The sequence below is a fragment of the Taudactylus pleione genome, unplaced genomic scaffold (assembly GCF_031769625.1).
Source record: "Taudactylus pleione unplaced genomic scaffold, aTauple2 ptg000352l, whole genome shotgun sequence".
Classification (NCBI taxonomy): domain Eukaryota; kingdom Metazoa; phylum Chordata; class Amphibia; order Anura; family Myobatrachidae; genus Taudactylus; species Taudactylus pleione.
The window spans coordinates 17,792,969-17,810,102 of NW_028284753.1; the positions used below are offsets into that span (position 1 = coordinate 17,792,969).

The following is a 17,134-nucleotide window of genomic DNA, read 5'->3' on the forward strand; positions in this document are numbered from 1 at the left end:
ATTATGGGGTATTGTGTGCAGAATTTTGAGGATAAAAATGAATTTATTCCATTTTGGAATAAGGCTGTAACATAACAAAATGTGGAAAAAGTGAAGCGTTACTTTCCGGATGCACTGTAGGCGCTTTGGACCACTTGTGGCACGATATCAAGGTATTCTTGCCTACTCTCCCGAATCTTGGGTGGCTCTTCCCGGATGCCTGGAATACTCATCTAGGCTCCTGGAGACTGCCCGCGGCCATCTAGTTCCCGAGTGAAGCTATTCCAACTGATTTGCGTCATGGTGGCCATTGTGATGTGATTGCAACACCGCTCCACATCACAACACCCACTGCTGCCGTTCCAAACTGACTGCCCCCATTGGCTGGTAAATATTAATAAAGGACCATTGTACTATGGTGTGTGAATCAATCTCATTGCATTGTCCCATAGCAGGAATGCAATCTTCATAGGTACTGGAAAAAATAAAAAAAGGCCCTTTTTAAAATGTGCAGCATTTACCTAGTATTGCTCACATGCAGTAGTGAAGATTGGTTGCCCGTGTGCCAACATCCATTAAAATAAATTATTTGCCTAAACTTCAGATTTGTTTCACTCAAACGAAGTGTAAACAGGCTCAGGGACCTACTTACTTAGGGCATTACTTGCAAAAATAAAAAGGAAATGGCAGCTTTATGTAAACTACCATTGCAGAATGCAGGCCCCATTATTATTAAAGCTGACAGAAATCTGGGATAATTTACTATGCTCCAAAAAGCTAAGCCCGATACCTGAAAATGCCATCAACTGTTTTAACCCTATGGAAAGATGATCGTGGGAGAATGATTATCTGATCCCTCTGACGAGGCTGTAGTTAGCTTCTTATTCGGCCAACTTCTTATTCGTGCTCCAGCTCCTTATTCAGAACAAGTTATATTAAAACAATTTAATCAAGTAGGATCACAATTTTAACATTGTAAAAACAGAAAAGCGTATCCCTTACACACATTACAAATGTAATTTGCCTGGCCCAACAAGGTTTTGGGCAAGAAATAGACTGGCAAAGAGGGCACAGGCACAATTTTTTGTACAGGTACAAATTGTATTGTTTTGAGTAAGTATAGTATTCCTGCTAGGCTGTTTTAGCAGGGCACAGTGACCTGCCTGATTTTAAAAGGGCAAAATGCTCACTGCCCTTGTAGTGGCGCCCCGCTAAAACAACCTGTCCCAAGTCTTCCCCACACGTTGATTGCAGTGTCCTGGGGGTGGGAAAAGTTGAGGTGAACGATGACTGGTAGGTGAACAAACGCCGTGCGCATGGCATCTACTAATCATGAGGGGAGAGCTTTGAGGAAGCCCAGCACCTCCATAAGTGCCCGCTAAAACAGAATATTAAATTTAATACATTTTGTACCTTAGCCCAGTTTGCCTGGGGATGCAGTCAGGAAGCAGACGAACGAAATGCCGACCACCGGCTTCCCGACTGTCAAATTCCAGCAGGGTACTAATGACAGGCATCGAAATCCTGACGCCTGTCATTAAACCTATGCCGGGAGCCCGACGCCCGGCTTACCGTACGAAGGTAAGCCAGGTGGTGGGCGTAGACAGTTGCGAGGGGAAGGTTTAGGTTAGGTGCTCCCTGGGGGGACTTAGTGTTAGGCACCCCCCATTGGGAGGGTTAGGCTTGGGGAAGGGGGGGGGGGGTGGAGGTTAGGGTTAGGCGCCAACCCCGGGAGACTTCAGTTTAGGCTGCGGAGGCAGGGGTGCGGGTTAGGTTTTGGCACTTGGGTTGGGAGGTTAGGGTTACACCCCTAAGGGAGGGTTAGGGTTAGTTATACTTACCTAAATCCCGTCAGGATTTCCACTGCTGTCGGTCTGCCGGCGTCGGGATTTGAACCGCTGGCCATAGGGCCAGCGATCATTCATACTGATTCAGTTTGCCAGCCTATTTCATGTCCAAAACCTTATTGGGCCAAGCAAAGTACAAGTGGGTCATATGTATGTGACCCCCCACCCCTATATTGGTTTTAAGTGTCAAATTTGTGGCCCAAGGCTATTTAACCCTTGCAAAAACTGCAGCTACTTATTCAAATTAATACAAGTTGTACCTGTGCCCACTTTACCAGCCTATTTTATGCCCAAAACCTTGTTGGGCCAGGGAAAATACAAGTGGGTCACATGTAAGAGACCCTTCGCTGTTCTTTGGACGTGTCAAATCTGTGGCCCAAGGCTATTTAACCCTTGCAACACTACAGCTACTTATTCATTTTACCAGCCTATTTTATGCCCAAAACCTTGTTGGGCCAGGCAAAATACACGCGGGTCATATGTAGGTGACCCCCCCCATCTGTTGGTTTCAAGTGTCAAATTTGTGGCCCAAGGCTGTTCAACCCTTGCAAAAACTGCAGCTTCTTATTCCAAATGGTAAAAAATGGTGCCTGTGCCCACTTTGCCAGCCTATTTCATGCCCAAAACCTTGCTGGACCAGGCAAATTACATTTGAAATTTGTGTAAGAGATACACTATCTTGTTTTTTTCAATGTTAAAATATGATCCTACTTGATTTAATTGTTTTAATATAACTACTGAATAAGAATCTGGAGCACGAATAAGAAGCCAACTTCAGCCTAGTCTCCATAAATACACTTTCACCAAAACAACACATAGACTGTTTGGCCACATATATGACTTACACTATTATCAACATATTGGTGGAGAAAGGTAAATTTCCGCTTCTGTATTTGTACCTGGAAATGACGTGCAGTGAGAGCGGAAGGGCGGTTCCCTACCCACACAGTTCACCAAAAAAAGACATTTGTTCGCTCACCACAAGATTATATTTCCCCTCTTTACCCACTTGGATGGACAGAGCTTATTTCACCTTCATGCTAGGGACCTTGAAGTGACGTCAGTGAGGGCGGAAGTGTGCATCCCTGCCCATAAAGTCCATCTAAAAGGAGAAACTTGTCCGCTCGCCACGCTTCGGTGGCTCACCACAGGTTTATATTCCCCCTATATGACCACATGGATGGTAGGGAATGACGTTTGGCAGTAACTGATGACTTCAGGGTCCTCTCCATGAAGGGAATTTAGATACCTTACCTAATGTCTAAATCCCCTTCATGGAGAGGACCCCGACGTCATCAGCCAGTGTCCAACATCATTCCCTACCATCCAAGTGGACTTATAACCTTGTGGCGAGCGCAGCGAGCCACCGAGCCCGCGAGGGGACAACATTCTGCTTTAATTGGCGTTAATGGGCATGGCGCTGCACTTCCACCCTCACTCACGTCACTTCCAGGTTCCTAGCACGACGGAGTAAGAAATAGATCCCCTTCCGTTTCTGTACGATAACGTCATCTGCCAGTGTCCAAAGTAATTTCCTACCATCCAAGTGGGCATAGAGGGGGAATATATTCTTGTGGCGAGCGAAGCGAGCCCGCAAGGGGCCAACATTCTTATTTTCGTGGAAAGTGTGGGCAGAAATCTCGACTTCCACCTTTATGTCACATCCAGGTACGGCTAGTGAAGGGGATGTATACTCTTCCTAGCACGAAGGGGTAGGGATGGACATCGGTGGTCGATGTCTGCCGACCCTTGATGTTTTTCTTCTGATGTTAGTATTTTTACCATTCGATGGCAGCATTCCGATGTTTGCTGCCATCAAATGGTAATCATTCAATGGTGTTTCCATGGTGGCTTCTTTTCTTTAAATATTAAAAGCTGTGCCTCCCCTGGCTGCTGTGTGCTATGTCTCTGATAACCCTTCTGGCTCATGCTGCTGGGATCGTTGGAGGCTGTCTCTCAACGCCTCAGAACTGGCCCTCGCCCCCCCTCTCTGCTAACTCTGATTGGCTCTCTGAGACAGTGACAGCCAATCAGTGTGAAGCCTTGGCCCTGCAGCAGCAGTCACTCACAGACACACAGAGTGACAATAACGTTTGCACCAGCAGAGATGGAGAGTGATTTCTCTGCTGGTGCTGTAAGAGGTTCGTTTTCTGTGTGTTATAAGTATATTTAATAATTATTGTTGCTATAAGTGCCCACAGCAGCAGCAGCAGCGTGGCAGTGCCAGTGTTTCTCATTCTCCTAGTCCTCATTCAGCTCTGCCTGCCTGCCTTCAGGGCCGCCATCAGTGGGGGACTGCCGGTACTGCAGTGCCCCCACCCCCCGCTCTAACCACCCACACTACCCCCTGCCTCAAAGGGGACATCTCATCCACTGTCCCCTGTTCCTACTGTAACAGAGGAGCAGCCGAGCGAAGCGCTGATTAGCATCAGCTGAGCTACTCCTCTGTGCTCTGCTGCTTTTACTGGCTGCGGGCCGTCGTCGCATACAGTAGCAGCCGGCCGCAACCCTGACCAGCCGGAAGTGCGGGAGGGCAGGTAGGAGGACAACGCGGCGTCTGTCATTGTATGGACTATGGAGTGGAGGGGAGTTGGCCCGGGTGAGCAGCAGTCGCACCCATAATCCCTATGAGAGGGGGACAGAGTGGTACACTTAAAGAACCAGATAGTGTATTAATGACTTTAATAAAGATTAGACACACCTCCAAAAAAATATATATATATATATATATATATATATATATTATATATACACACACACACACACACACAGCCAGGTGCATAAATATCGGGACATTGACAGACTGCAGACTTTCAGATTTAATTAGAGGGTAATTACATCCAAATCAGGTGAACGGTGTAGGAATTACAACGGTTTCTATATGTGCCTCCCACTTTTTAAGGGGCCAAAAGTAATGGGACAAACTAAACAATCCTAAATCTAACTTTCACTTCTTAATACTTTGTTGAAAATCCTTTGCAGGCAATTACAGCATGAAGTCTGGAACGCATAGACATCACCAGACGCTGGGTTTCATCCCTGGTGATGCTCTGCCAGGCCTCTACTGCAAATGTCTTCAGTTCCTGTTTGTTCTTGGGGCATTTTCCCTTCAGTTTTGTCTTCATCAAGTGAAATGCATGCTCAATCGGATTCAGGTCAGGGGATTGACTTGCCCATTGCATAACATTCCACTTTTTAGCCTTAAAAAACTCTCTGGTTGCTTTTGCAGTATGCTTTCGGGTCATTGTCCATCTACACTGTGAAGCACCGTCCAATGAGTTCTGAAGCATTTGACTGAATATGGGCATATAATATTGCCCGAAACACTTCACAATTCATTCTGCTGCTTTTGTCAGCTGTCACATCATCAATAAGGGAACCAGTTCCATTTGTAGCCATACATGCCGACGCCATAACACTACCACCACCATGCTTCACTGATGAGGTGGTATGTTTTGGATCATGAACAGTTCCTTTCCTTCTCCATACTCTTCTCTTCCCATCACTCTGGTACAAGTTGATCTTTGTCTCATCTGTCCATAGGATGTTGTTCCAGAACTGTAATGGCTTTTTTAGATGTTGTTTGACAAACTCTGATCTGGTCTTCCTGTTTTTGAGGCTCACCAATGGTTTAAATCTTGTGGTGAACCCTCTATATTCACTCTTGCGAAGTCTTCTCTTGATTGTTGACTTTGACACATATACACCTACCTCCTGGAGTGTTCTTGAAGGGGTTTTTCTTCACCAGGGAAATAATTCTTCTGTCATCCACCACAGTTGTTTTCCCTGGTCTTCCTGGTCTTTTGGTGTTGCTGAGCTCTCCGATGCGTTCTTTCTTTTTAAGAATGTTCCAAACAGTTGATTTGGCCTCACCTAATGTTTTTGCTATCTCTCTGATGGGTTTGTTTTAATATTTCAGCCTAATGATGGCTTGCTTCACTGATAGTGACAGCTCTTTGGATCTCATATTGAGAGTCGACAGAAACTGATTCCAAATGCAAATGTCACATCTAGAATCAACTCCAGACCTTTTACCTGCTTAATTGATGATGAAATAATGAGGGAATAGCCCACACCTGTCCATGAAATAGCTTTTGAGTTGATAGTCCCATTACTTTTGGCCCCTTAAAAAGTGGGTGGCACATATAGAAACCGTTGTAATTCCTACACCGTTCACCTGATTTGGATGTAATTACCCTCAAATTAAATCTGAAAGTCTGCAGTTAAAGCACATCTTGTTTGTTTCATTTCAAAGCCATTGTGGTGGTGAATAGAGGCCAAAATATGAAAATTCTGTCAATGTCAAAATATTTATGCACCTGACTGTATGTAAAATATATATATATATATTTGTACATGGATATTAACTATAGAGCGACTGGCTAGTTGATTTAAATATATAAATAATGGTTTAAAAACACGTGAATGATGTATCACTATAATAAAATATAAAGTGCTAGTGCAAAATAAGGTGCAACTGTGTGCAAAAACTTATTCCATATATGTGAACAATATTCTATATACAGGAGAGAATAATGAGGTAAAGTGCAAAAGAGTTGATAGACCTGTATGAGCTCCAATTAATAACCCAGTGTAAAAACTCGTAAGGAATAGTGCAGTCAATTAATAAATTATGAAACAATATATAATATAGACACAAGGAATAAAAACATTCCTTATTAAAAGGAGGGAAGGGGGGGGGGAGGTAATGACATAAGTAATGCAAATAACAATAAATAAGAGAATAGTTCAATATATAAGCGAGGTGGCTTATCTGAGGTGGCAATAGGCAGTTCAAATAGCAGGCATAGCCTGTTTTCTATGCCTACTATTTGGGTCAGACCCATTTATACCCCTATTACACCGAAGCTAAAACCCGGGTTTTTGAAGGGTTAACTCGGGCAGCTCCCTGGTGTAAAAGGGGAGAGAGTTGGATCGCCGGGTTGAGTGACCCGGCAATCCAACCCAGGTAACTAGCAGGGTTTAACACGGGCGTAGCCCGTGAAACCCTGCTATGAGAACAGCGCACTCCGGGTCACTATGACCTGGAGTGCGCTGCTAGCCGGCCGATTGGTCCGGCTTCAGTGGCGCTTGGAGATGACGTCATCTCCAAGCGACCACTTTCACTCCGCAAAAGCCGGGTCTATGCAGACCCGACTGCGGTGTGAGAAGCGCTGACTCGGGAATATCCCGAATCGGCGCCGGCAAAATTCCGGGTCTGATCCGGATAGGAACTTTGTTCCAACTCCGGGTCAGACCCGGAATTTAGGTGGAAAAGGGGTATTACACTGCACCTTCGATCTGGGTTACTCCCAGGTCAGCCCTGTTCACACTGAACTCAGGTCTGCCCTGCTAAACCTGTGAGGTCATAAAAAGTGGAAGGTGAATGCTCCACAACCACCAATCAGCTCATTTTAGGCATGACCCAGGTCAGATAACCCGGGTTGCACAGTTTACACTGCACCACGGGTCCATCCTGGTTCCAAACCCTGGTAGCTACCTGGGTTGGATTGCTGGGTCACTTGACCTGGGTTATTTTTCAGGGACCCTTTTACACTGAGCTGCGACCCGGGTAGACCCAGCAAAAACCCAGGTTTTTGCTCTGGTGTAAAAGGGGTATTATTTTGCACTAGCACTTGACATTTTGTTATAGTGATACATCATTCACGTGTTTTTAAACCATTATTTATATATTTAAATCAACTAGCCAGTCGCTCTATAGTTAATATCCATTGACAACTATCTATACTTCCAGTGATTACTTATTGACAGAGAGCTGACGCCGGTATTGGTCAGGCTGTATTGCAGTTGATTTAGTTTGGATCCATAGGGAAGTCAGGGGTGTATTAACGGAATCGGTATGATATCCCGGCTGCCGCATGACCGGGAGCTCGAATCCCAGCAGCGGCAGCCCAACAAACCAGCAGAGCCCGGCAGCGGAAGCCCGACAGCGCTGGAAATCCTGATCGTCCTAAGGTAAGTATCTACTAACCTAACCCCCCTAAGCCTAACCTTCCTTAGGGGTGCCTAACCCTAAACACCCCCCTGTGCCTAACCCTAACACCCCTCTTCCCCGCTGCCTAAACCCAAGTCCCCCCGGGGGTGCCCAACCCTAACCCTCCCTCCCCCCTAGCCTAACCCTCCCGGGGGGTGCCTAACCCTAAGTCCCCCCCCCGGGTGCCCTAAACTTAACCCTCTCCCCCACCGCAGCTGTCCGCTCGCGGCACCCGGCATCCCTTCGATCGGGATGCCGGGCGCCTGTCTCCCGGCGTCGAGGAAGTGTCAGGCGTCTACATCTAGACGCCCGGCATTTCACCCTCGCCGGGATATGACAGTCGGGAAGCCGGCTGCCGGTATTAAGGCAGCCGGTTTCCCGATTGTATACCGTATTAACTATTGGCACGTATCCCACACATATATATATATATATTAGGGGTGAGCGGGTTCGGTTTTACTCGGATCTTTTTATTGGCTATCGCCGAACACGTGTTTTGGATAGCGAATGAAATCGAGCCGAAATTGCGGTAAAGTGGCGATAAGAACCGAGTAAAACCGAACCCGCTCACCCCTAATATATATATATTTTATAACAGGGGCTTGGCACTCCTCCACTATCCAGTAATATTGGGTGCCCTCTGCAAATAACAGGTACAGAATAAAGGCACGACTGTTTCTGCTGCTTAATATTCTGATGCCATTAGCTCATGTTGTACCTGTCACCCACATTATGTCTTATGCCATTAAGTAGATCTGCTTGTTTTTATTTGTGATGGTTTTCTTCACTTTGTTTGTTTAACCTGGTTTCCATAGTGAGTGATGTGCGGGGCGTTGTGGCCGCTGCATGGCGCGACGCAGTGACGTCAGACGCCCACTCAGATGGACGGTGAAGGTTGCACTCGTGGTGTGCATATTATGTTATATAGGTAAGTGTTTTTTACAGTGCATCATTCTTCCTGATGAAAATCTTTATAGATTGAAACGTTGAGGTAAAACGTTATAGGTTATTTGTAACCCGATTGAATTATCTTTGTTGGACGAGTACCGCCGCCATTGCCTTTCGTGTGTGTGTGTGTGTGTGTAATTATATATATATATATATACACACACACACACAATCTCTTGTGGAACGGCACTCTTCCCTCCTCCATCAACTGCTCAGGTGCCCTCCGTACATACTTTCATCCAGGCCTTCCAATAAACAGAGGCACTCTGAGACTGGTAAATCAACAAGCGTGTAATGAAAACAGACACCTAGCGTTCCCGCTAGGCTGTTTTAGCGGGGCGCGGCGCCCTACCCTCCTTCTGGAGGGCAAAAAGCACCCTGCCCTCCAGGAGGAGGGCAAAAAGCGCCCTGCCCTCACAGCCTGCGGGAGCCGTTCTCACCCGCGGGACGCAGTGTCCCGCGGGTGGAGAAACATGCGGTGACCCGGTCACCGCTGGAGAATAGACGCCGGGCGCATGCGCCCGGCATCTATTCTCCCTGTCTGCAGGGCTTGGGCGCTGCCCGGCGTGTCCGTAAGTGCCGGGCACGCCCCCAAGAGTGACGAAAAGGGGACGAGTCTTATAGACACGCCCCCTTTTCCAATGACCGCGCCCCCTTCTCGAAGGCGCGCGCGCGGGCATGCCCTCTCTAGCTCCGGCGCCCTGCCTCCCGCCGGAGCTAGAAGGAACACTAGACACCAACGTTTCGGGACAAAGGGACACGTTTGGTCCCGAAACGTTGGTGTCTGTTTTCATTACACGCTTGTTGATTTACCAGTCTCAGAGTGCCTCCGTTTATTGGAAGGCAGAGATATATATATATAATATGAGATATGGTAAGAACTTACCCTTGTTATCTCTATTTCTACGAAGTCCATAGGGTTCCACAGGATACCTTGGGGGTATAGGTGTGACGTCAGTCGCAGGGCACCAAAGAGTTAAGCTTTCAGCCTCCCAGGATGCACTAGGTCCCCCTCCTATACCCCGCCCCCGGGCCAAGGCACCTCAGTTAGTTACCAAGCCATAGGCCGGAGGAGGAGAAGGAAGAGAGAGAACAAAGATCTGGACACATACAAGAATCACATTCTCACCAGAGGGAGACGGAAAACCGGTGACCAGAGCAAAGCCCATCTGCAGCACAGGTGCGACAGGGCGGGAGTCCTGTGGAACCCTATGGACTTCGTAGAAATAGAGATAACAAGGGTAAGTTCTTACCATATCTCATATTTTCTACTTCAGGGTCCATAGGGTATCCACAGGATACCTTGGGGATGTCCCAAAGCAGTATCCTTTAAGGGTGGGGACGCTCCTGTGCAGAAAGGAGAATCCGCCGCCCGAAGGAAGCATCCTGAGAGGCGAAGGTGTCAAACCTGTAATACCTCACGAAGGTATGGACAGAAGACCACGTAGCAGCCTTGCAGATCTGAACTGCCGAGGCACCACGTCGAGCTGCCCACGAAGGACCCACAGACCTAGTGGAATGAGCCTTCAGAGAAGGAGGGACCGGTAGGCCTTCATGAAGATAAGCTTCAGAAATAGCCATACGGATCCAGGCTGCCAAAGTTTGCTTTGAAGCAGGCCAACCCTTTTTACGGAAGCCAAAGAGGACAAACAAAGCGTCCGACTTCCTAAACGAAGAAGTGCGGTCAACATAAGTCCTTAAGGCCCGCACAACATCCAAAGAGGCCTCACCCACGGAAAGACCCGGTGAGTTAAAGGCCGGAACAACTATTTCCTCGTTAATATGAAACTGGGAAATAACTTTGGGAAGAAACTCGGGCCGAGTGCGGAGCACTGCCCTGTTCCCATAAAAAACCAAGAAAGGGGGTCTACAAGAAAGAGCCCCTAACTCAGAAACACGTCTGGCCGAAGCAATGGCCAGAAGGAAAACAGTCTTAGCTGTTAGCCATTTAAGATCCACTGAGCCCAGTGGTTCAAACGGCGGTCCTTGGAGAGCCCTCAGGACCACAGCCAAATCCCAAGGCGCCACAGGTGGAACAAAGGGCGGCTGAATGCGGAGAACACCCTGCATAAAGGTGCGCACATCCGGGATTGTAGCAATCCTACGGTGAAACCAGACAGATAGGGCCGAAACCTGTACCTTCAAAGAAGCAAGGCGAAGCCCATGATCTAGTCCCGCTTGCAGGAAGGCGAGAATCCGAGACAGACGAAACTCCCGCGGTGCATAACCTCTCGGTCGACACCACTGGAAGAACGTATGCCACACGCGATGGTATATCCTCGCGGAAGACGGTTTCCGAGCTCGTAACATGGTACGCACCACAGAGCTGGAAAACCCCCGGGACCTCAGCATGGCCGTCTCAACAGCCACGCCGTCAAAGACAGCCGAGTCAGGTCCGGGTGAAGGCAAGGACCCTGAGACAGAAGGTCCGGTCGTAGCGGCAACCGCAGAGGAATGTCCATGGACAGACCCTGAAGGTCTGAGAACCAGTGCCGTCTGGGCCACGCGGGAGCTATCAACAGGAGCGTCCCTCCTTCCTGTTTGAATTTCCGGATTACCCGTGGAAGAAGGGAGACCGGAGGGAACAGGTATGCGAACCGGAACGTCCACCGGACGGACAGAGCATCCACCAGAGACGCCCCTTCGTCTCTTGTGCGAGACCCGTACACCGGCAACTTGTTGTTGTGCCGGGACGCCATGAGGTCGATTTCTGGAAGACCCCACCTGTCCACCAGTAGTTGAAAAACGTCCGGGTGCAGGGACCATTCCCCCGGATGAACGTCCTGGCGACTTAGAAAGTCCGCCTCCCAATTGAGCACTCCCGGGATGAAGACCGCTGATATGGCCGGAAGATTGCGCTCCGCCCAAACCAGGATCCGAGAGACCTCTACGAGAGCCGCCCGACTGCGAGTTCCTCCTTGCCTGTTTATGTAGGCCACGGTGGTAGCGTTGTCCGACTGGACCTGCACCGGGCGACCCTGGAGAAACCGCTGTGCCTGCTGGAGAGCATTTGAAGACCGCACGGAGTTCCAAGATATTTATTGGAAGCTCCGCTTCTGTCGGCGTCCACCTGCCCTGGAACAAGTGTGGACCCGAAACTGCTCCCCAGCGCCGAAGACTGGCGTCCGTTGTCAACAGGACCCAATTTGGAACCCAGAACGGACGTCCCTTGTTGAGGTGGGTCGTCTGTAACCACCACGTAAGGGACAGGCGAACCTCCTGGGTGAGCACAATCGTCTGGGACTTCAGAGACTGAGTCAGCCCGTTCCACTTGGACAGGATCAGGTGCTGCAGAGGTCTGGAGTGAAACTGGGCGTATTCCACCATGTCGAACACCGACACCATGGAGCCCAGTAACCTCATCGCCGAGTGTAAGGACACCCGGCGGCTGTGCAGACAACTGCGCACCCTTGACTGTAAAGCAGAGATCTTGTCCTCCGTCACAAAGATCCTTTGCTGTCCCGAGTCCAATAAGGCTCCAAGATGCAGAATCCTCCGAGACGGGATTAGAGTGGACTTCTGCCAGTTGATTAGCCAGCCGTGCCGTTGCAGCAGTGCAATGGTCAGGTCCAAGTGGCGTAACAGGAGCTCTGGAGATCCTGCCACCAATAACAGGTCGTCCAAATACGGCAACATGCGGACTCCCTGCAGCCGCAGAGAAGCCGCCATGACCGCCATCACCTTGGTGAAAACACGTGGTGCTGTTGCCAGGCCAAAAGGTAACGCCCGAAACTGGAAGTGGTCGCTGCTGATTGCAAACCTGAGGAACTGTTGATGGCGCCGAAGAATAGGGACATGCAGGTAAGCGTCCTGTATGTCCAATGACACCAAGTAGTCCCCAGGTTCCAGCGCCAGAATGATGGACCGTAGGGTCTCCATCCGAAACTTCGGGACCCGCAAAGACTTGTTGAGTGCTTTGAGGTTGAGAATCGGACGATATGACCCATTGGGTTTCTGTACCAAAAATAGATTTGAATAGAAACCCTGGCCCCTCTGGGAGAATGGAACCGCCACTATAACTCCAGCCTGGAGCATAGTGTGCAATACCTTCCGCAGCTCCGTAGCCTTGTTCCGGTCTGATGGGAGACCCGTGGTGAAGAAGCGAGCCGGGGGTCTGTGCCGGAAGGAGAGGGCGTATCCGTGGGAAACCACCTCCAGAACCCAAGTGTCTGTCGTAGTGGTCGACCAACACTGGGCGAACTGTAGCAGGCGGCCTCCCACCCTGGGATCCCCCAAAGGGAGGCCCGGACCGTCAGGCCGCAGGCTTGCCATCTGGCTTGGGGGCCGGACGTCTGGTACTCCATGCCTGCTTCCGGGGCTTGACCGATTTCTTAGGGCCAGCCTGTCGAGGAAACGACTGTGGTTTGGGCCTGCCCTGGGCCCTAGATGACCGAAAGGACGATGGTCCCGAACCAGAAGGAGCAGCGGCCGACGGGAGACAGGCAGATTTGGCTGCCGCCAGCGTGGCCACAATCTTATCCAGATCCGGACCGAAGAGAACTTCTCCGGTAAACGGCAACGCTTCCAGACCTTTCTTGGAATCTGCGTCCGCCTTCCAGGATCGCAGCCACAAGGTGCGACGAGCAGCTACCGCTGCTGAAGAAATTCTAGACACCAGAGTACTAATGTCTAGAGCCGCCTCGTTGATGTAGGTGGCCGAATCACGGAGATTGCCAATCAACTCCGCCTGATCGGCCGGACAGTCGGATTCAAAAGAAGCCTCTAATGAATCCGCCCAGCGCTCCATCGCTCTGGCAACCCAGCAAATGGCCATAGCCGGCCGTGCTGCCCCCCCAGCAAGGGAATAAGCGGACTTCAGGCAGATTTCTACCTTGCGGTCCGTAGCATCCTTAAGGGAGGACATGGATGGCATCGGCAATGTGGCACTACGGACAAGACGGGTCACGTGAGAATCCACCTGTGGAGGGGATTCCCACTTCGCAAAATAATTATCCGCGAACGGATAAGCCACCGCCAGGCGTCTCTGCGGCTGGTATCTTTTGCCAGGTTGTTTCCACGCCTCCTCTAAATGGTCCACCAACTGACCCGAAAGAGGAAAGACTGTGGCATCGCCCTTCACATCTTTGAAAAAGGCATACTTAGATTTAGCCGCTGGGGGAACTTCGTCCTCAATCACCAAGGCTGTGCGGACCGCCCGAATAAGTCCAGGAATATATACTTTGGACTTAGCATCAGCGTCCTTAGTATGGAGAGGTTCCTGATCGTAAGGATCTAGAATCTCCCCATCATCAGACGTCCCTTCGTCATCCTCATAAGGAGCGGACAGAGACGCCACCGGCCTTTTATGAGACCGCATCACAGACTCCCCTTGCAACACATCCGACAAGTGCTGTACAGAACTCGTCAGGGAGTTAACCCACGCTGGCTCCTGAGAACCCGGGAGCGGGGAAATAGGGAGACTGTGGGGTACCACCAATTGTCGTGGGAACCCCTGCATGGGTGACGACACCACAGACTGCTGGGACAAACCCATCGGAGTAAACGCGGGCTGCGGAGCTAACTGGCCCACTAAAGCTGTTAACGCCTGAGCGAAACAAGCCCAGGGCGGCTCCTGTACCGGTGCTGTAACCGTAATAGGCCGCGCCATGGACAAACACTGCCGGCAAAGGCCCTCCGCGCTACCCTCCCCCTCCGCTAACGGTACTTTGCACGTGGTACACTGTAGCCGGAGGGGAAAATCACTTTCAGACATGATGGCACCACGTATGTGACCTCTCTCACCAATTAAGTATTAAATAGGCGAGAGACCACCCTGCAGCACCGCACCGCAAGGGCTTTAGCAGAAAGAACAGGGACAGTAATAAAGCTGACAGTTTAGAGAAGAAAAGATTACAGGCAGCAGCGCTAGCACAGTCACATACAATGCAGAAAAATAACAATTCCTGCACTAACAGCGCTGATCACTCAACTACACAGACACAGGGCCTGGTAGGACACAGCGCTGCATACACAGACCTGACCACAGCGGAGGAGAGGTATGCGGGGGGACCCAGACCACGATGCTTCCGTCCAGCGCTTCCAGCAGCGTTCACCATGCGTTCTGGAGAAGATGGCCGCCGAGGAGCAGAGAGGAGGCTGGCCTGGGGGAGGAGCGCTGCCACAGGACCAGTCGGCAGCATGCAGAGAGGGCTGTGTGCAGCGGGGGAGGCGCCGGCTGTGAGACAGGGAAGGCGCGCTCCCCTGGCATGCATTTAACCCCTGGGACGCCGCAGCGCTACCGCTCTGCTGCGGTCCGCTGTCCCAGGGGGTAGTGGAAGCGCAGGTTGGTCGCCTGGCTCCACGCTGCAGCCAGTCCCCAGGGAGCCCCCTGCCTGGGGACTTAGGACCATGTGATCAGCGGGGACCCACCGCGGGACCCCGCTGCTTACCTCTGTCCCCCTTGAATCCGGCCATGGTCCGGAGCATCTGGGGTCACCGCTAGCTGTGACCCCAGACGCCCACCAGCATCCCCGGATCAGTACCGGCGTTCTGGTACCGGCGGGGTGTAGGGAAGACAGCATGGACGTCAGGACTGACTGTCCATGCTGTACATCCAGATGTGCAGCCACAGCTGCATGAAGAATAAGCTTCAGGGGCTCTTCTAGCCCCCACTCCAACAGGTGCACCCGACTCCGGCCGGGCACCAAACTAAACTGAGGTGCCTTGGCCCGGGGGCGGGGTATAGGAGGGGGACCTAGTGCATCCTGGGAGGCTGAAAGCTTAACTCTTTGGTGCCCTGCGACTGACGTCACACCTATACCCCCAAGGTATCCTGTGGATACCCTATGGACCCTGAAGTAGAAATATACCTGCCTAGTTTCACAGTACCAGCCCCACAATTTGTAATGGCAGCCCTGCTTGCCTGTTTTTGTTTCGTGTCCGAGCCCCTCCTCTAACCCCGCCCCTTTACTATTCATATGAATAGTTTTTGCCATTGAATGCTTTTGATGCGATGGTTAGTTACCATTGCGTCGAAAGATTCAATGGTGAAAGCACTGCCATCAAATGATGGTGGGCTTCCCATGTCCATCCCTACGAGTACGAAGGGGAAATATGCCCTGCCGTATTCTTTTGGTGCGTTGGGCGCTATGGTTTTCTCACGTGTTTCGTTTTTTTCACCCTCGCCTCGGAACTGTTAGTGCTTTGTCATTCATGACGTTTGCCTCCGAGAAGTGTCTGACTACAGTTACCGGCAACACATGCGCCCAGTTTTTCCTAGATGGGCACGCAGAGGCTGCACAGTTCTCGGTGCCTTAATGTGGGGTAAGGTAAGGTGTTACATAGACAAACAACGCGGGCAGTATTGTTGTATCTCTAAGAAAGCAAAGCACTTAGTTCACTGAAATCTCCGTTCTCTCACCATGTCTCCTGGTTGCTAAACTTCTTAGTGACCACACGACCTAGTTCGAGCCCTAGCCGGTCTGCGATTTTCTGGGACAGGTCCTGGTGGGAGCTCCCGCTGAATATCTTTATATTCGGCATCTTCTCTCCTACGCTGCGTGATCAGATTCGTCAATGGTTCAACAAGGGCCTAACGAGAAAAACCTAGAAAATGTCCTTCTGGTTTGTTAACGGAGACTGAACTCATTACCCCGCCCTGTTTCCGTTCACCCAATGAGATATTCATTTACACACACCGCTTTCCAAAATTGGCTGCGGAAGCAGTATATATTTCCCCTGTGATGCTGCGCCATCCATGATAAGTACTGGCAACAGGATCCACAGTTAAATGCTCTAATTGGGATTTTATTTAAATTAAAAAAGTAATTGCCTTTGAATGGGTTTTTAAATGCAGCGGGACAGACATAGACAACAAGGGAAAGGAGACAGGTGGGGAAAACGGGATGGGTGGTGGGATAGGGAAGTGTGGGTGGAAGGAGAAAAGGGAAAATGATTTTAACCTTTTAAAAGGAAAAAGATCTAAAATGTATAGGCGGCGTGCCCTCAATAAAGTTTTCCTGTGATCACTGAAGCCGACGCGGTGTGACGTCATGATCACTGAAGCCTGCATCAGTGATCAAAGGAAACTTTATTGAGGGCATGCTGAATTAGATAAAGGAGCCGGGCGGGTGGTGTAGTGTGAGGAGCCGCCCGAAGCAGACAGAAGAAGGAAGGACCGAGTGAGGTAAGGTAAGCGTGTCACTCACTCACTGGGCGGAATTCAATTGATTCCTGCCCCCATCGTGCCCGATCGAGCTATTCAATTCTTGCTCTTGTCGGGCGCGATCAGCTGACAGCGCTACATTTCAGCTCGCAGCCCCAGGGGAGTGAGAGCTGAAATGTGCGAAAAGTGACATGTTTGGGCGCCCAAACATCACTTTTCGCGATCGCGCCCAGCACTTTGGTCGGGTTTAGCTGCTTTACG

The 17,134-nt window shown here is 50.2% G+C and overlaps 1 protein-coding gene across 1 annotated transcript in view; it reads right to left on the reverse strand.

Moving 5' to 3' along the window:
• The window catches only part of PRPS1 (phosphoribosyl pyrophosphate synthetase 1), a 169,955-nt gene extending 153,560 nt beyond the window's left edge, over positions 1–16,395 (reverse strand). The window contains exon 1 of the mRNA XM_088444302.1: positions 16,130–16,395. Within this exon, the coding sequence (XP_088300428.1) occupies positions 16,130–16,251 (122 nt within the window). The 5' untranslated portion in view covers positions 16,252–16,395. The remainder of the gene's footprint in view (positions 1–16,129) is intronic.
• Positions 16,396–17,134: the final 739 nt, after the last annotated feature.